Consider the following 26437-nt stretch of genomic DNA (forward strand, 5'->3'; position numbering starts at 1 on the left):
ACAGAAGACTAGCAAGGTTATGCAACTAAGTTGTGTAAGGTGCTGCATTTCTTCAGCACGGGATACACAGCACCCATCTGTCTGACAGACTGCATGTGCTCTGCCACTGCTTGTGTAAGTTTTGCTTTCTTATCATCACAGGGAGCTGTCCTGCATTACCTGTCCTCAGGTTTTCTAGGTTGTGTTTAGCCTGGTAACCCACTCTCCAGCTTTGGTATAACTTTTTAATCTGGATGCAACAGCTGGAAACAAACAGAATGAAGTCTTAACCTTTCTTTAACTCAGACTTTTTAATCTACAGGTTTCAGGTTTTACAATGTCAAAAAATCTACAAAGAAATACTATCAGTTTAAGTATATATATATATTTATATTTATAAAAATCCTTAGGGTTTTTCTTCTAATTGGATTTCCCCAATAGGAGCAAAATTACACTAAAGGTAGCTATTTATAAAGTTAAAATCAGCTTATATTAACCACAGAGCTCCAGTTGGTCCTCACACAGGAAAACACTCATACTGAATTCAAAGTACAACTAATTGCTTTCACTTACATGTCAGCATGACTTACTTTGTGATTGCAAGTACTGCCATAGCATTTAAGCTGCCCCAGAACTTTTTATTCCAAGGCTGTTTCCTGTTGCTTATAGCTGCAAAAATATCACTTTGGGCTAAGAATTTACAATATGTGTGGTGAAGTATGGCCTGATACTGGTATCCTCCAAGGTACAGATGGAAGTTCTAACTGCAAGAGACAAAAAGCTGCATAATATTTTACATCCTCAGAGATAAGTCTTAAAACTTCATTTCTAGCTTGTGACCAGGTCTGTATAACTGGCTTTTGGCTGTGGTTTTGCTACTTCTGCATCATGCAGTCATTTTAAATGCCTTGTGCCAAATCAATAAGTTCTTCACCTAGGTGCACAAAATTGGAAGACACATTATGTTGCAGTTCTTTTAATAACAGCATGGCATTTTTTTTCTGATCAAAAATACAGTAGTGAACCAGGGCATCCTCTCTGCTGTTGTCTGATGAGTAGTCAAAAATTGAACATGATGAAAAATGGCTTTGGCTAATGAAAAAATACAAACCATAGGATAATATGGAAGGAGCCACAGAGGTTTAACCCCACGTAAGTTCTGATAGGTTTTGGCACCATAATAGTTTACCAGATACTGAACCAATAAAATGAATTTATCTGCCCAAAATAACACATGTATCATTTTTTACCTTAAGTCACAAAAATTACTTTAGATGCAATACTGCTGCCTCGTGCATGGAACTAAACAAACGCCTTTCCTTCTTCTCATACTGCAAAATACATCTCATGTATATGCTGTCTTCAGTATTTCTTCACAGTTCAAGCAATATTTTGGTCTAAAACCTACATATGTTTGTGATATTCAAGCATTTTTAGAAATCAGAGTTGTATCACACATGGAATTTAACATTAACTTATTTCTTATTGTCCAGAGAAACCTGTTCATTATGTGCTTAGAAAGAGGATTCGAAGTTCAGGAAAAAGTAGAGAACATGGTGCTTCAGTGAGGTTCTGGCCTGGGCAGAACAAGAAGCAATTGTTCCACTTGCAGACAGGATACCAGCGTGCTTCTTCACAGTGGACCTAACCCACATCTGCAGGAAATCAGTTGGAACAGCTGTTTCAAACAGGCAAGCTCAAGACATACAACAGGAAGAACCGTTTTTCACCTCCAAAATTCATTCATGGCTCGTAACAACTTAATGCATATCACTGTGCTGACCTCTTACTCGAGCATCAGGTGGCAGGTCAGGCTGAAGCTCTACAGATTCTGTCACTCAAAATGAAACTGTTTGCTAAGAAATGCTGATGTGGTCCTTAAAGTTTAATAACATCAGTATGGCATGTTATTTTCTATCAAGTATAATGTCTGGATTGCAAAATACACATATTTTTTCCTTTTGTTGTGTGTGCACTTGAACAGCGTGTCTTCAATCTTATATTTACTTAATATGTACAAATGACCCTGACTACACAAAAAATATTACTTTTTCAAACAATTTTACTTTTCACCCTTTAAATAAAATTTTGCTTTGTTTCCTTTATCTTTAAAAAAGATTTAGTCACATTAGTCTCTTTTGAAGAACACCCTACTTTTGTATGAAACAAAGCCATCTTGAGTTGCTTCCTTAATTTGGAAAAAAATAAGTATTTTCAGTGCTGCTCACTGAGTTTGATACACAGTGCAAAACTTCTGATTCCTGAGAGATGTCATATTCAAAAGACTGTTTCCGAAGGCTGAGAAAATTTGAATGTCCTCAAGAGATTCCAAAAGCATTGCTTCAAAATTAAAATATGAACTTATTCAATCTGAGATGGAAGACAAAGATAACTATATGATTAAACAGAGCAGAGACTTCACGAAGGGAGTCTATGCAGATTGTCAGTTCCTGCATAGCAAAATATTAATATACACAGTTTTTACAGTAGTCAACACTTCCTCATCTAGGAAAAAATATGAAACTTTAAGTATTGCTGAAATAGGAATGATTCAGTACAGCAAAATAAAACCTTACCTATCTGCCAATGCAGATATGTTTTCTACCACTTTCAAAGTTTTATCTTTCTCTAAACAATTTAAGATATACAGTCTAGCTGAGTATTATCATTTTAATATAACTTTTGCCCCAAGTAGTCGTCCACTTGTGCGTAGGAAGAAAGGTTTTTTTCCTGTCTTAATATGTTGATGGTCTTCTATTTTCTGATGAGCTCTTGTCTAACCCTGTAGAAACTTGATATTTCTGTCAGATATATGAACTTCACCACCTCCAAGAAAATCAACCAAATTTGACTGGTTTAAAAGACTGAAAAACTGCAGTTTGTTCCTGCTTAACACCACTGGAGTTGCAGTTAACATATAGAAATGACCTTTTTGCATTTGAGGAGAAAACAGCCTAGAATAAAGCACAGCTTACTCTGTGGCAGCTACAGTCGGTGTCTTGGGCCTGACTAGAGTTTCAGTATCAAAACTGAAAGCAGTAGATTCTTCTCAGAGGGGCTTATCTCTGTAAGTAGTATGCATGGCAGCTGGCAGAAAACTGGCCTGTAAGACTTGTGCACCAGGCCACGCACCAAGGACGAGCTCTCAAGCACGAAATGGTGAGGTCTGCACCTGTGAGACAACATAATTGTGTACGAAGTAACTTTTTGTGCCACCACTATTACAGGTTGTGGCTCATTTTGGTAGCTGGGTCAGCGATAAACATATGGTGTATCTGAGTGGAACCATTTAGACAGGGCCATAGCGATCGGACAGGGGAGCTTGCGGCGATTAGGAATGGCACATACTGGGACTCAGACAGAGATTCACGCAGAGACAAAGGTCTTGTTCTGGAAAAAAGCACAGAGCCTGGCCAAGCAGAAGGCTGACCAAGGCTGCTTTCTTTATTCACCATTGACAATTTATAGGATTTGCAGGTATGGGTCTGGAGATGTTTACATGTTTTTCCACTAATTGTTATTAAAAACACACTAAACTCATGTAATGTTTGTCTTACTTTTTCTTCCACTCATTCACAGACCAGGCCCAAGGACATTCACACATTCCATGCACTTGGGGGCAGTTATCCAGCCCAAGATACCATTTTCACAAGCCTGGGCTATAACTCTTTACAGTTATGAGAAATGTACTTCAACATAATCTGTCCAAGGCCCTTTATATTTTATTATGATCTGATTATGTTAGTATTGTTTCTTTGACTATCTAGATGGCCATGTTAGTATTGATATTCCTTTATCATCCAGGTGTCTAGAACCGCACATCTTGCTTTCCCACCATTTTACTTCCGAACAGGTGCTGGTCGCTGGGTGAAGCCAAGAGAGACAAAAGCACGTGACAAGCACCTGGGGTGCACGAGTGAGTTTAGGGTCGGCAGCGATGTGGGATCACAAGTCCGGGAACCGGAAGCCTCTGTAAAGGCGCATGTGGGGCAGGAGAAACACAAAGGGACTGGCAGGGACAAACACAAGTACCGTCCATTTTACAAACGAAAGCCGTGATCATTAACTGCTTGTCATCTGTGAATGGGCCGACATTCCCATCTGGGAAGGGCCCCAGCACAAGGCCAGATACTTAAGCGTTGGTGATATCGCCTCTGGGGGAGTACTTGTGACTGAAGCGGCGCATGGCCCCAGGCCAGGCCTGTCCCAGCGGGAAGAGAGGCAGCGCCGCCGGCGTCTGTGACCCCCGCTGCCAACCCCCTCTCGGGGGAGCGCGGGGAGAAGCGTCGGTCGGACTCCCGGGGCCGACCGCGGCCTGGGACGCGAGAGGAAGCCTGGCGGCACACAGCGGTGCCCCTGCCTCGCCTCATCCCGCCCTCTGCAGCCGCCGCTGCTACAGAAGGCGGCGGGCTGCGCTGGCCTAGGCTGCGCCGAGCCGGGCCGGGCCGCGCCAAACCCTCCTCTTCCCCCTCCTCTTCACCCTCCTCCCCCTCCTCCCGCCATCTCGCAGCGCCGCGGCCGCCCCGCCCCCGCGGAAGAAGGAATGAGCCACTTCCATAACTGAGGGGAGCGCGACTGAATGAGATTCGCGTCCTCTCTCCCTGCTTTGGGGCGGACGAGCGAACGACTTCTTCTCGCGGCTGCCCCCATTCGCCCTCAGACGCGGAGACGGGAGAAGCCAAGCCATCTCTTCTCAGCAGGCCCTGCGCTGTTCACCGTGGCACCCCCATCTCCCGGTTTCGGCGTGCCGGTTGGTACCGCCCGCCTGGCGGGAGGAGGGAGCGCGGCAGTGTCTCCTGCGGCGGGGCTGCTGCTGCAGGCGGAGGTGGGCGGCGGGAATCGCGCTGGGAGCCAGCGCAGTGGGTAGCGAGGCGCCGGGACGCTGCGGCCGGGGCGGCGGGCGGGCAGCAGAGAGGGTGGGCAGGCAGGGAGGCAGAGTTTTCCTCCCGGGCTTCCGCGCCATCGCGCCTTATATGTGGGGAGCGGGCGGGTGGTGCGTCCATGTGGTGGGAGCCGCGTCGACTGGGGAAGAGGGAGCTTCGGCTTAGCGGGCGAGCAGAGCCGAACCGTGGGGGCGGGAGAGCAAGCGAGTGGCGGGTAGGCACTCCTGGCTGAGTGCGGCCTGGCCCGGCCCGGGTGGGTATGTGTGTGGCGTCGGTACCGCGAACGCGCCGCGGGTGGGGGCTGCGGGCGCGGCCGTTGGGCTCCCCGGGGGCTTTCGGCGGGGGTGAGTGGCGGGCGCGGCGCGGTGCTCCCGGCTGCCGGTCAGGAGGCCGGCCGCCCTTGCGGAACCCGGTGTTGATGTCCCGTCTTGTGTTGTCCTTGTCTCCGCTCCCCCGCCCCGCTGTGTTTATCCCGGCAGCGGGACCTCGGGCGGCTGGCAGCGCCTCGGCGGCGGAGGCCGGCGGTGCAGAGCCCTCCCCTCGGCCCAGTTCACCCGACGGCAACGGGCGTCACGTCGGTGAGAAAACATGAGCCGAGATTTCAAACCCGGAGACTTGATCTTTGCCAAGATGAAAGGTTATCCCCATTGGCCGGCCAGGGTAAGCATCCCGCGGGCCGCAACGCCCTCCTCCTGCTCGGTGCCGGCGCCCCGCTCTCCCCCACTCGCCTCCCGCTGCCTTGGCTTTGTGTTGCAGGGAGGGTTTTCAGACACCTGCGGAGAGCAATGCGGTTAAATGGTGTTGCTCCTCCAGCCTCCTCCCGTGCGAGGGAGGGCACGCTAGTGTTGGCGGGGCTGGAAGCAACTTCTGAACCACATTGCAGAACCCGTGCCCTGCTTTGCTGTTGCCTTACACTTGTCTGTAAGTTGCTTCTGCTGTAACAAATGCCCCTCTCTAGTAGTCGTTAGTTGTCCTGGTTAGCATTAACAGCTTTTAGAATTGAAGACCACTGTATAGTGGTGTGATGCCAGAGCTGTGTGAGCACTTAGGTGTACAAAAATACTGTTCCCAAATAACTCCTCTTTTTTGTTTGACAAAAGAAAACTACGAAGTTATTGCAGGGTTATGCTTTAGAGTCAGCTATTTCTATACTGCTTTCTGTAGAATAAGCTAAGTGCTTGTGATAAGTTGTCTAGTCCTTTTTCACATTCTCCCTGCTCCCTTGGAAGAAGCATTGCAAGTTCTGTGACTGCTGTAGGTTGTGGGAATGTAGATAAAAGACCAATTATGAGATACTTAGCTAAGATGCTGTCTTAAGAATTGTTTTTAAAAAAGTTTATTGACATTTCCTTTTTGTAGCACTTGACATTTGGGCTTCAGCAAGTTACCAGCTCAATGTAAGGGTAGGAAGTTGTGCTATTGCTTATGCTCAAGGAGGGATAGTATTTGCATGGAACTGAATTGTGGTTTTTACCTATAGCACATCACATCTCTCCTTTTAAAGACAGTGTTGCTGTAACATGAGAAGTGCTGTCACTTCCTCTTGTTGCTAATACTGTCTTTCGTTCTGCTGTATTTTTTAACATATGGTTAAAAAAAGACCTTGAGACCGGCTTGACTTCTCTGTGGCTATTTTTTTCTTCTTTTTTTTTTTTTTGATGCTTAACACTTTTACTTATTTGCCCCATGACTATTCTTAACTGTTACTTGACTTTAATTGTGGTCTTTCTCTTCCTTAGGTGGATGAAGTTCCTGATGGAGCAGTAAAGCCTCCTACAAATAAAATGCCCATTTTCTTTTTTGGCACCCATGAGACGTAAGTATTTAAGGGTCATATTTTTTTCATCGTAGAATGCTGTGACAAGAAGTGAATGGTTTGCCTGAAAGTAGTGTACTTTAAACAGTATCAGCCTAGCTCTTTATAAATTTGTCTCTTTTGACAAGACTTTTGTTTAAGCTATGCAAAGAAGTGATAGACCACAGCCATACCATATATACTTTCCTCATCAGAAGAATAAAAAAATCCTACCTACAGTGGTGGGATTGATAGGTTTTTCTTTCTTCAGTAATGGACTTTAATTATGGTCCTCAAAATTCTCAACAATATATTCTCAAACATATTGCCTTTATCTTTATTTCATTCCCCCAGCTATTTTGTTGGGTTTTTTTTAATATCTGAAAACACAGTATTGTTTTGATCCTGCCCTTGATAATGTGTGTCATAGTGGATTGTACAGGGATTTTGTGAACTTTTAAATAAATTCAGGGATGCAGATTGAGGGAGGCAGAAATAACTCCTTATCTAAAGCTTTAAAAATACCTTTGCAAATTTTGAGAAACATCATGGCTGATTTAAACTTAGCCTAGGCTCCTAAGATGTTCTTGGGTTTGCAGGTTTTTTTTTTTTTTCTTTTCTTTTTTTTAATGTGTAGTTTACATGGATAAATTTGAAATGTCTGATCCTCAGTCTTTGATATTCTTACAAAAGTTTTACTGCGATCTGGCTTTTGTTAGGCTGTAGGTTCAGGGTTACTACGTTTCAGAGATCCATACAACATCAGATAAACTTCTTGCCTCTTTAATATACGTTGCAAGGTACAGTATGTTCCGTGGCACGGCTGTCTTGTAGCATTTGTTCTTTAAGCATGTCACCTACTTTGTGTTCCTTAGAGTGGTAACAGGTGAAACTCCCTTGCTTCAGGTGGAAAAGGAGAATGCCGTTCCATGGCATGTGATTTTGTTTAGGTTTGTGGCTGTTGTCACTATGTAAGTGACAATTAATGATCTATCAGGGATGAGGTAAAGCTAACAATTTTCTGTACTTTGTTCATGGGAATTAAAATAAATTGGGTAAACTTTATCTTTGCTGTGCTTCTCATAGTTCAAGTTACACACCTGTTCACAGTTAGACACTACCTGTACAGCCTACCTTACTGTAAGTAGTGGCAACTCTAAAAATCCAGATGATTACTTTAATCATGCTAAAAAGTATTTGTGGAAGTACACTCTTCCCCCGCGCCCGCTCCGCTGAGAACTATGTGGCAGCTGCATGTGTGCACAACCCCCTCTTCCCCAGCTCCTCCTCCCTCTCCTGCAGTGGGGCAAGTTAATGGCTCTTATTGTGAGATCCAGGCCAGAGTCGAGAGAGGAGGTGGCACATCAGCCACAGTAGAGGGGTGCTGCTGCTGAGACCCCTCCCAGGACTGGGACACTGTCTAAGGTAACCTCCCAAAAAATGGGACTGCCTCATCTCCGCGTGTGGGTGAGTGATAACTTAGATATTTCCTCGCTATATAAGCGAGTGTATTAAATAATTCCTCACTGCTTGGGTGGGTGTTTTCCTCATTAGACACGTGAGTGTATTCCGTGCTTATATTTAAGCACGTGTATTTTCTTTAATAATTCCTTGCCAGGTTCAGGCATGCATATATTCTTAATATAATTCCTCACTAGACATGTGGGTGTATTTGTTTCCTGGAGTCAGTGACGGCTCTGGCGTTGTTTTTGGTGAGCCACGTGTGTGCACGCTGTGGATCTCCATTATTCTTATTTTGCTCTACCCCAAATAATCTCATCAAGTTGATATCCGAATCTGTATTTTATGTTATCGGGGTACTAACTGATTTTTATAAACCCCGTTTCTAATTGGTTGTTTTCCCGGACAGAATAGAAGCCTGTTTTGGACCTTGTTGTCTGCCTAAAACTAACTTCGGAGTCTCTCCATGACAGTATTGTATGAAGGATGATGTTTTCTACCTGTGTGGACAGTTACAGTAGGAAAGGAGGAGCTATGGGGAAAAACAAAAACAAGACTTGCTTGGGAATAATTCTTACCTTATTTTTAGGAATAATATTAGTTCAGCTTTGCAGGTTACTATAAACAATTATAAAATTGTACTTTGGTTGCCATTGCTGATTTTTCTCTTAGGGTTTGTCAAAACACAACTAAATGTGTTGCCACCTGGGTGCAGTGAACAGATAAATGCTTTGGGAATTTGGGGTTTGTTTTGTTTATTTCTATACTGTCTTAATGCAGCAACAATACCCTTTCCTAAAAGAGAGTAATAAAATAGATACTAGTTTAATAAAAGCTTTATTTGTGTCTGCTGTGCCAGTAAATTATATCACTGAAAATTTTGGTTGATCACTGACAAACAGAAGGTCATACCAAATACTTTCTGGACTCTGTGTATTAGTGTAATCTCTCTTCATTTGTTTTTCTTTTTCCTTTTTGTTTTTGGTACATGGGGATTTAACTGCAGCAACCCAGTACAATACATGGCTTTTTTACAGTAGCAGGTTCTTGGTGTTTCTTCAAAGCCTCAGCGGTGTGGGTAGAGGCTTACAGACCTTGGAAAAATGCTTCCCCTCAGGGGTTAAGAAAGAAGGGATGCAATATTTACTGTTTTTTGTTTCTCACAGTTTGTTTGTCTCTGTCTCTGTCCTTCTGGTCTGGTTAATTAGGCTTTGCAGGTGCATTTTTTCCCACACTTGCTGAATCCTCTCTAACCATGTATAACAAAGAGGTGGGTGATTTGCAGTTTCATGTGCCGCAGTGGCTTACTTAATACTTTGTACGCATAGGTGAGTGTTTTACTCCTGGAGTAGGAAATGCTTAAGCTTTTTAGATGATGATATGTTCCTTTTTGTTTGTTTAGTCGGGTGTAATTTTCAAGTAGATTTTTTAAAGATGATGAAGAAAATAGGAGAGTGTAGCTTAGAAGTATCTATATAACTTTTCCATGAGCTTACAGATTAGAAAGCAAGTATCTGCAACTTTTCATGTAGTTGGATCTAACAAATATACAATCAGACAAAGCTGTGTTTAGGCACTGAGTGAAAATAACAGTGTACCACCGAAGTGTTGTTTTTTCTCTGTTAGCAGCCTATAGATTGCCTCAGTGAAATCCTAACTTGAAAGGTCATGAAAGGAGAGCAGGAATTAAACAGTCTTTGATGTTCTTCAGCATAAACCAGAATATTGGTTCTCCGCAATATGTTACCTTGTTTTCCCGAGTCTAACTTAGAGAAGTTAGTAGTGTGAATACTGTGACTTCAGTACATGAGAAAAACTACTAGGCTGAAAGCATTAGGCAGTTTACAGCAGAGGTAGTACTATGCAGGAGTGTTGGTCTGACAAAGATATGCAGGCAGTGTTAAGACCTCTACTATGAGAGTAGCTTAAATACCAAACAAAGTAAGTGTGCTTCACGAAGAAAAAGATGGGGGGAGAAGCTTAAAGAACAGTCTAAAGATTTTATTGGTTAAGTTTAGTAGATCAAGTGATGAGGTCCTGTTGTCACACACTGAAAGCTACTGAATTAATGCCGGATTACGTAGCATAGATTGAAGTGTTGCTTTTTAGTGTCCAATACACTAAAAAAAATAATTTTTTTGTTTTAACTGGATTACATTCAATTTAATGACTTGGAAAGATTTTATTTCTTAGCTTAGAGCCATTTAATCTCCTTTAAATAGTTTTCTTGGCTTACATTGTCCAGAGTCAAGGATTCTTTCTTCTTAATGTTAAAGCCTGACTTTTTTCATGAAGGAAGCAATTGCTCTTTCTGTTTCTTTGCAGTTTACTTATTTTTTAAATTGTTTTGGTTCAGAGTAGTTGGTTATCCTATCAGCTGCAATCTTAGGAGGCAGTTGCCCAGATGTTCAATATCCTGGGAAGGAGGAGGTCCGTATGTGTGGTGACAGCGATGGAAAATTCAAGCTGTTGATGGCAACAGTTGAGAAAACTAAAGATGCTTATGTAGCAGAATTAGTTGTTGCAGTAGTGGTGAATTTAATATCTTAATAACATTTGGTGGTTACTTCTTGACTGAAAAGACTAACCATTTAAAATGTGAGATTTTGTTCTTTTTGTTCCTTCTTTTCTCAAGGGCATTTTTGGGACCAAAGGACATATTCCCTTACTCTGAAAATAAAGATAAATATGGCAAACCAAATAAAAGAAAGGGTTTTAATGAAGGCTTATGGGAGATTGACAACAATCCCAAAGTGAAGTTCTCTCATCAACAGGTGAGTTGTGCAGAATCTCTAAATCTTTATTGCTATATTCTTATGGGGCCGGGGCGGGGGAAGGCAATGAGCATTTCTCTGCTGTAGGGTAATGAATTATTACTGTTGTTCATTTGCGGGTTAGGCTGTTCTTGGGTGTGTTTTTGTTTTCAATTTTTCATTTTTAATTGAACTGTAGCATTAATAGCATAAAAGAGATGGCGGCGTTGTTTAACTGAGGATATCAGTTTATTATAGTAAGTTCATGAGAGATCATGTTGACACTTTCAGAGCACAAGACTAAAAGTTAAATGCTTTTTACAGTACACATCAAGTTTTTCTTAAAACTATAGGTATTTATTTATACTTATAACTGTATTTGTTCCTAGGATACTTGTCTGTGGAACTGTGCAACTGCACTTGCAATGTGATAGTTTTTTTGAATTTCAGTCACTAGTTCTTTCTGTCCTCTAAACCCAAGTGTTTTTTTCCACAAATATGCTTGTAAGATTTCAGTACCCGCTTTCTTAATGCATTTTCCTTCTAGTGGTTGGAAGCAATGCGATGCTTGCCTTTTGCCCCCAAACTGTCACATGGCTTGTTTGATTCATTTTTTTCTGCCAGTAGTTCCGAATTTCTTGTTCTCTTGGTAAATCTTCCAAGCTCAAACTGGACCTATGCAATGCTGCCTGTCCATATTTAATCTGAAGACAAATTGTCTTGCTCATTTTGTCTTTGTCTACATGCTCTGAACATTCTCTAGCCTCTTGATTTTGGTGTGTACGCTGGACTCTGATCACATATTAGGGCTTCTAGGCAATGCTGCAGATATATAAAAGAGAGTTGGTCTCACTTGGTATCACTTGCTGCTCTTACGTTGACATACCAGATTGCCATGTCACCACCAGTTAATCCCTGCTTCTTAAGATATCCCAGGTCACTGTGTTTCTAGTTTGGAGGAGAAAGTGGGTAGAGTTAAGGAGTTTCTGAAGTAGAGTGTAAGATTATATACTCCAGATGTACACTTTTTCTGCTCTGGGATATGGAAAGATGCTTATACCTTCATCACAATGGGAAGGACTGTATCAATAAGGGGCAGATTCTTTCTGGTACTGTAAAACATGAGTTGGAATACCTTCTTGCTGTTCCTTATGTGACAGTTTAGGAGAGATTCTATGGATGGCTGAGACAGTTGTGAACCGTAACTGAGTTGTATGTTACCAGTCATTCTAACAAGGTGAAAATCTGATTATAAACAAACAACAGTAACAAGCTTGTCTAATATTTTGTTTCACAGCAGGAATGAGTAACTTAAATAAACAGTGTTCCTGGTTGCTTTCATAGCATCTCAGACATTCCTAAATACATTCCCACTTGTAAAAACTGAAAATGTGCTGCCTAGAGATACATACAGTTTTTTCAGTCTAGCAGCTTTTCTGCATGGTAGTCCTTTCCATCTTTTGAGTTCCACTCAGATACTTCACTTTAGCTTGGATGATAGCTCTTTCACAGGCTATGTTCAACGTTCTGTAAAACAAATCGGGATGTAAAACAGGCCAAGTAAGTGTTACTGGATCTGAAATAAAACTGCCAGTAAGGGTCGTCTTCAGAAGTAGTTTCTTTGAGCATCTTTGATATCAAGTCAGTCATGGATCTTCCATGTTTTTTCACCAAGCGCTACTTTTTGTGTTTAATTCTTAGGTTTGAACTATTATGTTACTGTTCTGACAAAGGTTATAGATATGATGGAGGAACATTCTACTTTTTCAAGAATAAGAAAATCTTTGTTTGATATTTGGGGTTTGTTTTCATTTTACTTGTTCCGGCTTATATGCTGAAATGAGCTTTATTTATACAGTACTTTACAAGATAACATACAGCTCACAGTGATGAAACTTCAGATACCTTATTTCATGTTCTTGTTAGTTCCCTTGGTGTTTGGCTATGTTGCAGCTCTCCTGTTCATGAGGATGTTGCCTTTAGCACCATATTCTCAAAGCTGGAGGAACAAGTGTGTACAGTTTGTCTATCCTAGTAATAGGAGAAGGATGCTTGTCTGCTTGATAACAGTCTCTGTGGCTGTCTTCATTAACAGCTAAGGGTTTATTGAAGGATAGGACTTCTAGATCTTCATTGCAGAAGGAAGTTTTAAGAGTGCTTGTTGTAGATAAACTCCCAATAAAGTTGTCTATGGAGAAGCTTGTACCTGTTTCAAGGGTAGCAGAGTGGTTGTGATTAGCTTCTGAGGCCAGTTTGGCACGATTTAGCCAATTCACAGAAGTTTTTTGTTACCTGTTGTAGTAACAAGAAACAAAGATAAACCCTTACAGAAACACACCTCAGCTTCCTCCAGCCCCCTCATCGCATATCCCTTGGGTGATGCGGCGGCAGCACAGGAGGCAGAAGTGGTGTGTCCCAGCGACTTTGCTTTCTCTGTTCGTTGTTTCTTGCTCAGTGAATTGGGCACGGGCTGCTGTCCCCTCAGAGCTGTGCCCTTTGTGCTGGGCCTCTGCTCAGGCAGCGGGAGCTTGCTTTGCAGCGTCCCCCGGGCTGCGACGCCTCTTCTGCCTTAGTGTTCCTCGTCCCCTGCTCAGGCCTCTTGCCGGTGCCCGGGCACCCCCTCGGCCGCCTCCCCAGCTGCTCCGGGCCCCGCTCCGCTCCTCAGTGGCTCCTCCCATCCGCTCGGGGGCGCTGTTGGGCGGGTCCGTTGCAGATCCAGCTGGCGCCGGCTGTGGCCAGTCCCGGGCGGGTGCGGGAGCGCAGCGGGCGGGCAGCCGGTGGTCTCCGGGTGAAGGCAAGTAGTTTCTTAGGAAGACTGAGAGAAGAGGTGACGTAAGTGTACTGCTGAGTGGAAACACTGTTTTTTCCAGTACTTTAAAGCTGAATAGTGTGTTACAGCCTGTTAATATGTTGCAGTATTCAGTCCACGTTGGCAAATGGACAAATTTTTCGAGCTGAGGTCTTGCAGTGAATGAATATATATCTTAAGGTATTCCTTGATCTCTATATTTAGTCCACATACAATTCTTTGATTTTTAAAAAAGATTATTGGAGTTAAGCACAGTAGCAGGGAGGAGAGTCTAGTTGCCAGAGCCTAAAACTTGGACGTGAGCAGATAATTTTGTATTTGGCCACGCAAGCAGGTAAGGTCAGAGGGGAGTGGGCGCTCACATAGAGTTGTTGGCAAAATCAAGCTTTTATTCTGGATACAAGATTAAGTGACAGACTTGTCAGCTATTCATATAAAGGGATTCACTTGCTATTTTTTCCCTTTTTTCCTGTCCTTTTACTGGGCATATTTTGTCTTGGTAAGGCCTTCTGAGAGCAAGTTTTTCTGTTTAACTGCCAGAACTGGCTGGAATGTTCTGAAAGCAGTATTTATACTTTGCAGATGTTGCTGGTAACTGCTAGTAGGGGAGGCAGAGGGCATAAGGGTGCTTGTGGCTAGGGCTTAAATCCAGAACCACTTCCTCAGTGGGGGAAAAATTGAAGAGTCAGGAGAGTTCTGCCAGCTTTGTTTGAAAGAGCTAATATTTAAGAGTGAAACTGCTATCCACAATATAATAGAATAAAGAGTAATTTTGTCTTTACCTTCTCTGTTTCCATGTTTTTAACTGAAATGATTTTGCTTTTATTATTTTTTTTTTCTGCTTGTGTTTTCACCCAGCAGATAGCTGACTCACTTAGGACTGATAGCTTATTTAAAAATGCACTTGTTGACAGTAGCATCACAAGTTGTCTTTGACCAAAAAAACTTTTTTTTTATTATACGTCAGAAAACTTTCACGTAGCTTATTTTCACACTAAAAATACAGCAATCATAGCATTAGAGCTTGAAAGTTTGATAATGAAAATGCAATTTAAACTGAAAAGTGTGGAAATTAATATGATACATTTTAGTATTTTTGCAGTTCTAATACAGGGTTCCTTAGAATGATGTTTTCTCTGGTAATGTACGGGTGGCAGAACACCTCTCAGTTTCATTATTCTGTAGTTCAGGAAGTAATTTAGAAGTAATTTTTGATGTTTTTGTATTAAAGTCCCATCCAGCTGTTAATACTGTTATCAAAGAAACTGTTCAAGAAAGCAGTCCGGACCCTCCTGAGGGGAGTGAAGAAAAGGCAGGAGCCAAAAGAAGAAAGTCTTCTATCCCAAAAGTAAGTGAATGAATTCTTGTTCTACCAGAAACGTTTTTAAGTCAAAATTGTATTGCCAAATTTTTACTAAAGTACTTGAACAGCATTTACTGTTGTAATTGCTTTGCCTTTACTTCTTTTCAGATGTACATATAGTAGTATTCTTGTGCTTCTGTATTTCTTTTAAGGTACTGTATGTGATTTTGAAAATTGCTTTCCTGGCCAGTCTATATTTCTAAGTTGTAATACACTTAAACTGAATTCATAGAGTACTTCCGAGGCAGAAGAGGTCGAAGTGATCATCAAGGTTTAGCTTTAAGTTTCCCTTTCTGTATTTGGAGACTTCTTAATATCATGGGCAGGTATGACTGTCTCTTTCAATTACAACAGTTTTTGTTGAAAAGCCTAACAGCTTTGGGGTCTGTCTGGGCTGAAAGGGTACTTCAGTGTATTTACCTGAACAGATTATAAGAATAAGGTTGAATTAGGCCTTATTCCTGATGGACTAATTATGATATAAATGGATAGAAAGGATTTCATAGCTGTATCAATTGAACTCTGAGTCAGGAAAGTATCTGAGTAAATTGATATACAGTAGTTTATATAGACAGTTTAGCTTCTTTGCTTTGAAAATGTGTGCATACCTTAAAATCCTTCTGAGACAAGATGGTTTTCTTTAAATATATTGTATCCATACTAAGAAAATGCATTTCTGTCTGAAACATCTGTGTTTCAGCTTACTTGTGCTGTTTGTGAACCTTCCTAGCTTACTGTACACATTATGTTAACAGTGTAGAACACTTGCTTTGAACTTTCTCTGCCCTTGAATGTTTAGATTTGTTCACTATGGCGTTATTTTTCATATCTTCTGAGGTTTTTTTAAGGAAAATAGAATCCTAAAAAGAAAAACATTGTGATGCAGATTGATAAGTTTATGGTATCTCATTTATTTTTAAATCATTTCTGGAAATAACTACTCCACAGGGTGAGCAGTGCCCTTAAATTGTCAAACTGTTTTGAATAGACAATTCTGGTTGTTGTCCTTTTTATTATTCACTGAGATTTAATGTAGTTCTTCTGTAGGTGTAGCTGGCTGTCCTTTAGTATTGATTCACAGTTCCAACTGACAGATTTGCAATGTGTTAAATATATGGTTGATGTTCCTCATGTAGGATTAGTGTTTAGTAGCTGTATTAACTTGTTGTAGGATTTTGTTTTTGTAGTGTTTTGTGGTTTTTTTTTTCAAGAGGAAAAAAGACGTTTGACAATACAATGACAAATGATGTTGAGAGTTGTTTTCTTGAGTTGAAAACTGCAGTTATTGATGGGTAATTTCTCCCAACTTCTTACTGCTTAGAGTGTTCCCTAGTTTAGTATTTCCACATGTGGGTCAGTGTGATTTGCGTTCTATCAGCTTTACCTGAGGAGTGCTCTTCAATATGTAATTTCCTGGTCATATTAGTAAAAACAGTGTTGTTCTTGCCCATGCACACTGCTGGTAAAGGCATTGGTTCCCCAATATTTGCTACTGCAAGGGGGAACCTTGTTTTAAACTGGGCTGATTGATCAGTTTACCTCACTGAATTTATGCAGCAAGCAGCATGTGCTAGTGAGAATGGCACTGACGTAAGCTTCCTTTTTCTCCTAAAAAGTGTTTCCAGGCTGTCCTGAGCTGGCTCTGTGAAAGAGAAACAGGGAGACGTAAGAGCCATTAAAATGCAAAGATCGAATGGAAGCTCCTGAGCAGGTTCTTTTACATAGATTTCTGTAATTAGTCTCCCATCAGTAACAGTTCAAGTCACAATATGGAGAAAATTTACTCTTGCTCCTTTTCTTGTGAGACCAACGTAGCTAGAACATTCTTTTAACCTGTGATTGTACTCTGGTTTCTTGTGATTTTAGTGTACCTCTGATTCTTCTGTCTTAAAGTTGTAATTTATAGAAAGACTGAGTGATATTACATGTCTTCAAGTAATTAGAAATATTTCATTAAACCCTTGTGCCTGAGTTGCTTTATTCTGCGTTGAAATTTTAACAACTCTAGCTACTTTAAAAGAGAATTTCACGAAAGGTGCTTGCAAGTGGGACAAGGCAAAATACTGAAGTTGAGACAATGGACTGAAGATCCAAAACCATGCATATACATAGGCTGCAAGGAAATGTTAATTATTTTCAAATAAGTTCTAACATGCTCTTGATTTTTCAAGTCTTAACTGCTCACCTAAAACAAAAACTAGTATTTTAAGGTTAAAAAAATGAAGAAAAAAAAGACTAGATGCCACCACTTATCACTAACTACTGTCACACATAAACAATCTTGTTTAGTGTCTTGCTTACTACATTGTCTTTGTTTAGCAGGGTGATAGTCTTTGGTAAATATAGTCTTGGTAACTCGGATATCCATCTGTATGTGTAGATAAACAAAGATCCAGATGAATCTTGAATGTTGGAATGAAGGCTTAGAAGTACTCATGTTATGGTGATATGGTGAAAAATGTGTAGTTATGTTATCATGAAGACAAAATGGAAGTGAAGTTTCACCATAGTACATGGCTACATTTTGACCCATTCTGACAACTGTCTGCAATCATGTACTGGAGAACAGGGTCCTGTCTTAGGCTTTTAATGTGTGCCTCAGAAAAGAGTGTATTTACAGACCTAAACTATTTAAAGCGAAAAGCAGCCTGCTGGTTAATCATGTGTTCTGTTTTCACTGTGAAATACCATTTAATGCCTTTTTTTTTTTTTTTTCACTCTCTGACTCCATTTGCAGTTATCACCTAAAGGGGATAACTTACCTTCAGAAGCTGAAACAGAAGAAAAGGAGATGGATGCTTCAAAGGAAGATGATCTACCATCTGAAAAAAACAATAAAGAAGTATGTGAAAGCTTTTTCTATGTACTACGAAACATTTTAATATTATGTCTATTGATTTAAATCTATTACTAAGAAGCTACAGTTATTACTACTGTGACAGTCTCAGGAGCTCTTTAACTTTATAAAACTTCCTATATGTTCACTCATGTTTATATTGAGACTTTCATTAGAGAGGAGACTTTTAGTCTGGCTTCTCTGGAAGCTCAACTAAAGCAGGTGGAACAGTGTTGTTTTAATAACTTACTCTGTATTGCAGCAGCAAATATTAGTATTTAAAGGACTAGATAAAGAGTTCACGCAGCCTAAAACATGACTACATATATTTATTTAAAACCACGTCTTATTTAGTACTTTTTTCTTGTATTTCAGAAAAAAAATCCTGATTACCACATAATCAGGATTTCAGTTATTTAAAAGCAGGAGGTGTCTTCATATGTGTTACAGGTCTTCTTATGTTCCTGAGGCTTCAGTTGTGAAAAAAACTTTAAATAATTTAAAATCAATCTTTGTTTTGTTAAGACTGTTAGCACCATTGTTAATCTTCACAGGATGTAGCAAAAACGAATGATGCTTCTATTCCTAAAGTTGCTAGAAGAGGAAGAAAAAGAAAGGTAACAATATATTTAATTACTTCACTTCACTGGAGTCTTTGGCTGTGATGATGCTAGATATTATTTTATTTAATGACAGATTATGCATAGATTTAGATGCTTAACACCCTCCTCCTCCTGTCCTTTCAAATGGCTGAAAGATTTGTAGAAGCAGAAGTTTTCCCAGAGGGTACTTACAAGTCATAATTCTGTTTGAACTAAAAGTAGAGTAGGTAGTTCCCAGATCTTTTCCGTAACAGTCCATTGCAAAAAACCAAGAAATATACTGTTGCTAAACCACTAACAAAATAGGTAGTTTTGAAGCTCTGAAAAATGTCTTCATCACACTGAACTAACACCTATAATACTCCACCTCTTCCTGAGATTGTAATTTTGTGGTCTCCTCAACCTGGGAAAAATTTGAGTTAGTTTGAAAGAGATTGTTCCAGCTGCTTGCTCAGCCTTAATGTTCATGTGGTCACACAGGAAACCAGATCAGGGCACTAAGCCAACAAAAAGCTAGATTAGAGTGGGACAAAGTTTCAATTTTAATTTGAAACCACTTAAATTGTAACATTAGTGCTGACAGCAGGGATGGGATGAGTGCGAGGTAACTGTGATCTTTATATGTTTGTCACAGTTAGGTAGCATGCTGAGTTTGATTTGCTTCGTAGAAAGATATGTTTGGATGCTCTTACAAAAATGATTGAATATTTAAAAAATAGAATTTGAAGACTATCTTCTTTTAAAGTAAGTTTAATAAAAATAAACCTAAAATAAAATTCAAAGAAAGCTTCTAGTCTGAAACAGCAAGAAGTTGAAAGGATGTCTGTGACTATACATGTGATTTCAGCTTGTAAATGGGAGAGAAGGCCCACAGATGGCGCACACACACACACACACACACACAAAATCCTGTTATTTTTCAAAAAGCACTCAAATCCTATGGTTTGGTGTGTTTAATTTTGTTTTATTGAGTTGAGTTGGTTTTGGCATCATAAGACACTGCAGCCCTAAGAATTTTTCCTCTGTCACATTTCCTAGCTTTACCTGATGCAAGTTGTGTTTGGCATGTGCTGTGTGTGGCAAAGGGCTTAACCAGATATTTACATTACTGTGGGCCATTGTTGAACAGAAAACCAATATTTCCAGGGTTGTGGTATGTGCTTGTGGGTCAGAGAAGAGGACTGGCTCTGTAGTTATATGACTGAGTGCATTTTTTTGTTTGCATTAAGAATCATGGTGTTTCCATGGGCTTGTAAAAAAACCCCAAAACATTCTAACACGTATTTTTCTGTCTTCATTTAAACAGTCTTTCTGTAGATGGAAAGCACAGTTAATACGAGAGATGTACCTCTACTGTATTCTGGATTTAAGTTTGCATCCGTTCTTTAAAATTGCCTTTTGTTGTAGGTGCACACAAAGAATATTGAGATAACTATGTGTTTGCCTATAACTTTTCTGTTGCTTGTAGCTTGTGCTCCTCCATCCAGCATGCTTAAATTCTGTGAATATTTTCTCCAGTTGGGTTTTTTCTCAGTTCTTTGTATGCATGGATATGGAATGTTTCTGCAGACAGACATGTATCCTTTCATCAAGATCTTATTTTGTCTTAAGTTCTATCTGTCTTTACAACCCAAACCTACTAAAATGACTGTGTCGATGGAGGTCATGTCTGGTTATCGTGGGTCAACATATTAATACAATTTCTCATTGTGAATAATTTGCTATAGGGCTAGGATCAGGTGTTTTTCTGAATAGCTCCATCTACTGGCTATGCATCTAGGGGAGATGATAGTATCTAAATGAAGAATATTTGTATATGGGGGGGTGGGAAATGAACTTACCTGCTTAAAACTGGGTTTTGGCATGTTGTTATGGTAATCTTAAAAACAATTACAAATAGTGTTTTTCCTTTGTCATACCAAGAAGAATCAGCTGGTTGAAATTATATGAAACATTACTGTATCAGGTAGTGATGGTATGGAAAAGGTGCAATTACTGATATTTAAATATAATCTGTTACTAAATTTGGAAACTTTTTTATGTGCAGAAGCAGTACTGTAGTAGTGCATTTCTAGAAGTTTAAAACTGTTGTTTGAGAAAATAATTGAGAAATTGGTGCCCTGTGTTTTTTTACTTCTCAAATTAATTATTTAAATTAGGCTGAAAAACAAGCTGAAGCTGAGGATGCAGCAGCAGTGACAACAGCAGCAGTGGCAGCAGCAATGGCAGTAGCAGTGGCAGCAGCAGCTCCTGCGCCAGTGTCTCCAAAAGTAAGCCCCAAAAGAGGAAGACCAGCAGGTAACTTTAAAATAAGTAAGAATCTTTCCTCACAGACAAGGAGGCTGGTGGCTGTGGACTAACCTGTTATTTCTATATAAATACTAGCTTCTGAAGTAAAAGTTCCAAAACCAAGAGGGAGACCCAAGTTGGTGAAACCACCTTGTCTTTCAGAGAGTGACTCGTGAGTTTTTCTGTTTGTTTCTTATTATAAAGCTGCTTTAATGTAAATTGTGTTGTTCCTTATACGAAGACTTCATAATAAGTACTGAGTTCCTGACAGGTTTTTGCCCCTTTAGTGTTATGAGTTACTGTTTGCTTTGATGTTGTTATTTACCGCTCAGGTTATTAATATATGGTAACTCAACTTAGTACATTTGTGGAATGAGAGATGGAAGATCTTTACACTCCTAACTTGTAAAATCTGTGCAAAATTCCTATAATTGTACGCTGGGTGAAGAGGAAAAATTGTTTATTAAATACAAGATCATGCAAAACTGTAGTATTGAATTATTTTGGTTTTTTTTCAGAAATCTCTCCTGATGGAATTCTAACACTATCTGTAACATAAATTTTGTTTTTATCCTCTTCAGTTCTTGTGTCAAGCCCTTAGTGGTAACTGGAGGAAAAGTCAAGTATTAGTGTAGTTTTCTATAGATTAGCAGATGGACAGTTTCAGTGTATGTACATCTTAAATAAGTGTACTTTGTAAAACTAGTTTATAGTGTATGCACTCTTGGACCTGCAGAACCGTGTGTAGAGAACTTCTGAGCATTAACTTTTCTGGTTTTGAATCCATGCACATATATTAATGGTAGCTTCTTTAGGGCCATCACTGTTTTTTGTTTAATAGGTAGTTGTCTCTAATTCTACAAAAATACTATTTTTTTTGATGAGTCATTAAATGAACAAAGAATGAATTAACTTCATAACTTGTGATATTCTGTGGTGAAAAAGAAAAAAACATCCCTGAGTTAGAATAATGTGGTATTTTAAAGTCACTGTAGGTAATGGATATGATGCCTGAATACTGTTCATGTTTTAGTGTTAATGAGGAAGAGAAGGCAAAGAAAAAAGGACCAGAAGAAAAGCCCAAAAAGCAAGGGAAAAAAGATGAGGAAGGTCTGAAGGAAGAGGAGAAATCGAAGAAGGAATTTGACAAAAAGGAAGGAAAGAAAGAGGCTGAGCCAAAAAGGAAAAATACTGTGAAAGTGGGTTCTGCATCAGCTTCTGATTCTGAAGATGATGGAGAAGAACAAGAAGGCGATAAGGTATAATTTTGCTTTCCTAATATATTTATTACAGGGGAAAGTAGTATCACTGAAGATCTTTCTTGAGGTTAACGCCAGATCTTAGTAAAGATTGGAGCCCTGTTGCTGGCAAATATACACATCTGGAAAAAAAGTTGCAGAACTTAATTTTGCCAAATAATTATTTCAGAGACTACTTTGGTATTTTCTAAGAAAAACACATTTTCCAAGGCAGTGTTCTTTTTAACAAAGGATTTAAACATAGCAGTTAGTTATTTTGTCAAAAGGATTTTTTCCATCTGTATTCCCTGGAACACGGTCTTTTTTTGCCTCGGGTGTGTCTAAGAGAACATTTGGGTTGAAATGAAGTTTGTGAATGGTATAAAGCTGTGCCTAGCCAGTCATTTGGAATGTCTTAATTTTTCTGGCGCTTAGGATATTTTCTGTCTATTAGAAAAAGAAAAGGGGAGAAAAGACTAAAGAAATTCAGAACTTATCAACATGTGGAGATCTTGTGTTTAGCTGTGGACAAAGCCGGCTGTTGTCAGGTTATTCCATGGATCAGAGTTCTTCAGAGATATTTAGTGTAGGTAGGTTTACCTGTTCACAGAAACAATGATTTAATAATCTTGCTTTTCAGTAGTTTAAAGACTCCTCTTCTCTTTCCAATCCTAAAATCCCAAATAAAAACAGAAGAAAAAAGGGGGAAGAAGCTTTCAGGCAGCTCATAGAAGAAACATTGTAAGAGGCCAACATGAGAGAGAAGTAGCAGAAAGAAAGCGTAAGCAAGAGGAACAGACAGAATCTGAATTGTGAGTATGTTTTAATGTGTGATGGCCGCAAGTTGTAGAAGTACTTTGAAACTAAGAGGAGGAGACAATATCGGAAAAAATTCCAAACTAGTTTGTTCTGTGTTTCTCTTCCCTCATCTTTTTTTGTTTGTTTTGGGTTTTTTTTTTGTTTGTTTGTTTTGTAGGATTTTTTGTTTGTGTTGTTTTGTTTTTGCTATTTTAACTTATTTTTAATTGGAGAGTAAAAAACTCCTCTAAACCAATATGTTCTATTGTGGGAGGATGGGAAGAACTGAACCTAGAAATAAAGCAATGTCAGTCTTTCAGTGACTAGAGTTTCTTTCTAGCAGAAGACAGCTGATGGGTTCTGTTTAGAAGCAAGCTAAGAAAATACATGTGAAAAACAATCAAGTGTAAAAACAAGCAACGACAAAAAAAAAAAAAACAGTTCAGGAGAGCCATGTATTTTTCTTTAAGTTTTGGATACATTAGATTTAGAATTAGTAGGACCTATTAATCCATGGTTATGGATTTTTGATCAGGTTATGGAATGCATAGGGTTACCTGGAAAACATTTCCTTCTCTGTCTGGCAGCTGGAGCGCGCACACACCGTCAGACAGAACAAGGAAAAAATTATGAATTATTCTACTTTAGCACTGAAAAGCCAGTTGAATGATACCAAGAGCAGTCTGCATTTGGAAGATAAATTATCACAGATGAATCAAGCATAAGAATGGAGAGAAGATCCTGCCAGAAACTGGGGGGGTGGGACAATAGGAAGAAATCTGACTCATTCTCAAGAGCTATTCTGCAAATGGGCGAAGAAGCCACCACCACCAGAGCATGATGTTCCCATCCCCACAGTTGCTGGGAGGGCGGAAGAAAGGGAAAACAAGGTAAAAATTTGGAGAGAAAGGAAGAGGATAATGGTCCCCTTCACCTGTAACAACAAAATTCTACCTTTTTTGCATTCATTAACCAGAATCTAGTTTATTTGGGGCTTTTTATCCTCTAGCCCTTTCTTCCCTTCTTCTTCCTCTCACTCCTCTGGAAATCTAATATAATTACTCTACTTGCCTGTACAAAGCTAAGTGTTTCCAACTCCAGAGATTCTAAATTGGCCTTAACATCTTTGAAGCTCTTAATATATCACTACCTAAATCTGACATATGCTGACTGATTTCTGCAATCAAACTGTCATATTGATTTGGTTATAATAATCAAAAGTCCTCTACTTTTAAATAGCTGTCATGTTTTAGACACTGGAGGGTAGATAGAGCTTTTTTCAGTAAGATAAAGGAGTAGTAGTTGATGACTGTATAATGAATTGAAGTATAGCTGATGAATAATACCACAAAACTCAATATTGATGAAAAGTAAAAAGACTTCTTTTGTGCTGTCTTCAAGTTCCTCCATTAATACACTGGATATAGGCTGATACTTTTTTTGGTTACTTTCCTCATCAGCATAGTTTCCATTTTCTGGTCTTTGTAGCTACTTTGCTAATATTTATGTCTATTAATGGTGCTTTGTACACCATTGTGTACATACACAAAACTTACATGTACTGTTTAAATGGCATGAGCTTGTGCTGCCTGTTAAAGTAAACTGTTGATTCTGTAACTGGATAGAGCATGAAAGGGACATAGAAGATCATAGACATGCAGGCCTAGGTATTTAGTGGATGCATATTGCTATGGCAGAAAGAAAGTGAGTCACAGAATATTCAGTCATGATGTGCTGAAACATGCAAATTCTAAAATGAGGCTTTGAAACCCCTTAGACAAGACTAAGGAAATGCAAAACAGAGGTTCATGATCTTCTATGAATAAAGAGTTCAGAAGCTTGCTTGAAAGACTTCTGCCTGTCTTCATCCTGTAACTGAGATGGAAGCAAGTTTTGTTTGGTTTTCTTGAGTTCCAGCTAAATTTTTAGTGATACAATCAGAGAAAGAGCCAGGAGACTTCAGTGAGCTTGTAATAGATCTTTTTCCTTTACTATTTGCTTGAAGAATGTTTAAATTATCACTGAAACATTTATGGTCAGTTGTGGGATACTTCTACTGTTATAATAATTTATATGATAAAAAAGTCACATAGGAACAGATTATGACTAATTGATCTTCCCATAATTCCCCATGATAATGTTAAATACTTCTACTTTTTGGTCATCATCATACAAGTATTTTATTTCTCCATAAGTTATTTCCATATAATGCCATTTCACCAATCTTTCCATGTAACTAGAAGTACAGTTTAGAATGTGACTTGTTTTTAAAATCCTTTAATTTGCTGATTCTAGGGAAAGCTGTCTGCTGATATGGAGGATTTAATGACAGTATCTCAGCTAACTGATTTTGTTAATTTTGTTTCAGTCTCTGAAAACTAGGATTTGGGTTTTGCATGCAGATGTTTTACTGAGATAGTACCTCAAAACACTGCATCTCATCTAAATATTTGAAAAAAATGAAAGACTGAAAACCAGACATTACAACACCGTAAAAACGCTTTAATGTTTTTGATAGGCAGAGTAAAGAAGAAGGGAAGAAAACAGAGGTTAAGAAGATGGAGAAAAAGAGAGGTTGGTACAAAGAAGCTGAACTATTTTTGGTTATCTTAAATTTCGAACAGAATTATCTGCCTGGGAAAGATAATTTACTGCTAGGGATGGCTTTGAGGTCTTGTTTGAGGTTATTTGATCCAAAACTGCTTCATCCAGATATGTGAAACAGTGCATTCTTATTCTTCTATGTTCTTTATTTCTTCAGTGTGTTAGAACAGGTCTTTGCTATTCCTATTTCACTATCATTGGAGATTTAAACCTCAATGATCCCTCCTGTTTGCGAACAAGAAAGCAAAGCTCTTATTCTTTGAACCAAATTGCTTTAATTCTTCCCTTTATTTTTTCCTGTTTATCTTCTGATAACACAATTATCTGAGGGACGACTTTGAAGTATTTAGATACTACCTCTTACTAAGAAAGATGCTTGTTCTTCTTGAGCAAGAGGCTGAGATTCGGATTAGAAATAGATTAGATTCAGTCTTGTCTGTTAACCTAGACTTGCAAACTGACTTTCATAGGGATAATTTGTTCCTTTTTTAGTACTCCCATCTTTAAGGACAATTCAAACCACTGGCTATAACTTGTAGTATACTACAGATCCAGTGGGATGGACTCCAACCAAACTATTATTGGCAAGAGGGTTGGAAAAGAAGTATCCAAACCCATCCAAGATGGATTGACTTGAAGGAAGCTGTTTGCTGGCAGTATTTTTCAGAGTACATACCACTTTCGTGTGGAAAAAAAATCCAAACAGGCATCGAGCAGGTGAATTAAAGACAGACACATTCATTTGTCTTACACATGGGGTTTGGAGTATGTGCATTGAGAACGTTATGGTAGGATGGATTTGGACTGTAACATGAATTTTGTCTAATTTACTGAAAACATCCAGGTGTCCTCTCATTAAAGGTTTTCCAGTTTTGTAACTCTTGTTATTAATGAAACTTCCTTTTAACCTGGCCCACAAGTAAAGGGTGACAGCTGCATATTGAAATAGAAAATTATTTTGAGGTTGTAACTCCTAAGGAGAAAACTGTGTAGGTTGCTAATAAGTGTCCAGTTTTAAAAAGCTGTG

The 26437-nt window shown here is 39.4% G+C and overlaps 1 protein-coding gene across 7 annotated transcripts in view; it reads left to right on the plus strand.

Annotated features, from left to right (window-relative positions):
* The first annotated feature begins 4592 nt into the window (after positions 1-4592).
* The window catches only part of PSIP1 (PC4 and SRSF1 interacting protein 1), a 31775-nt gene continuing 9930 nt past the window's right edge, over positions 4593-26437 (plus strand). The window contains exons 1-13 of one of the 7 annotated variants that reach the window (XM_065860834.2): positions 4593-4729; positions 5342-5522; positions 6602-6678; positions 10754-10892; positions 14912-15028; positions 17781-17885; positions 18434-18496; positions 20641-20779; positions 20867-20942; positions 21804-22029; positions 22463-22594; positions 22702-22820; positions 25325-25380. In XM_065860834.2, coding sequence (XP_065716906.1) covers positions 5451-5522; positions 6602-6678; positions 10754-10892; positions 14912-15028; positions 17781-17885; positions 18434-18496; positions 20641-20779; positions 20867-20942; positions 21804-22029; positions 22463-22594; positions 22702-22820; positions 25325-25380 — 1321 coding nt within the window. In that variant the 5' untranslated portion in view covers positions 4593-4729; positions 5342-5450. Of the gene's footprint in view, positions 4839-5341; positions 5523-6601; positions 6679-10753; positions 10893-13616; positions 13704-14364; positions 14447-14911; positions 15029-17780; positions 17886-18433; positions 18497-20640; positions 20780-20866; positions 20943-21803; positions 22030-22462; positions 22595-22701; positions 22821-25324; positions 25381-26437 lie in introns of those variants that run through there. The other 6 variants (XM_065860831.2, XM_065860832.2, XM_065860835.2 and 3 more) reach the window with 6 other exon arrangements.

Source organism: Patagioenas fasciata, chromosome Z (assembly GCF_037038585.1).
Source record: "Patagioenas fasciata isolate bPatFas1 chromosome Z, bPatFas1.hap1, whole genome shotgun sequence".
Classification (NCBI taxonomy): domain Eukaryota; kingdom Metazoa; phylum Chordata; class Aves; order Columbiformes; family Columbidae; genus Patagioenas; species Patagioenas fasciata.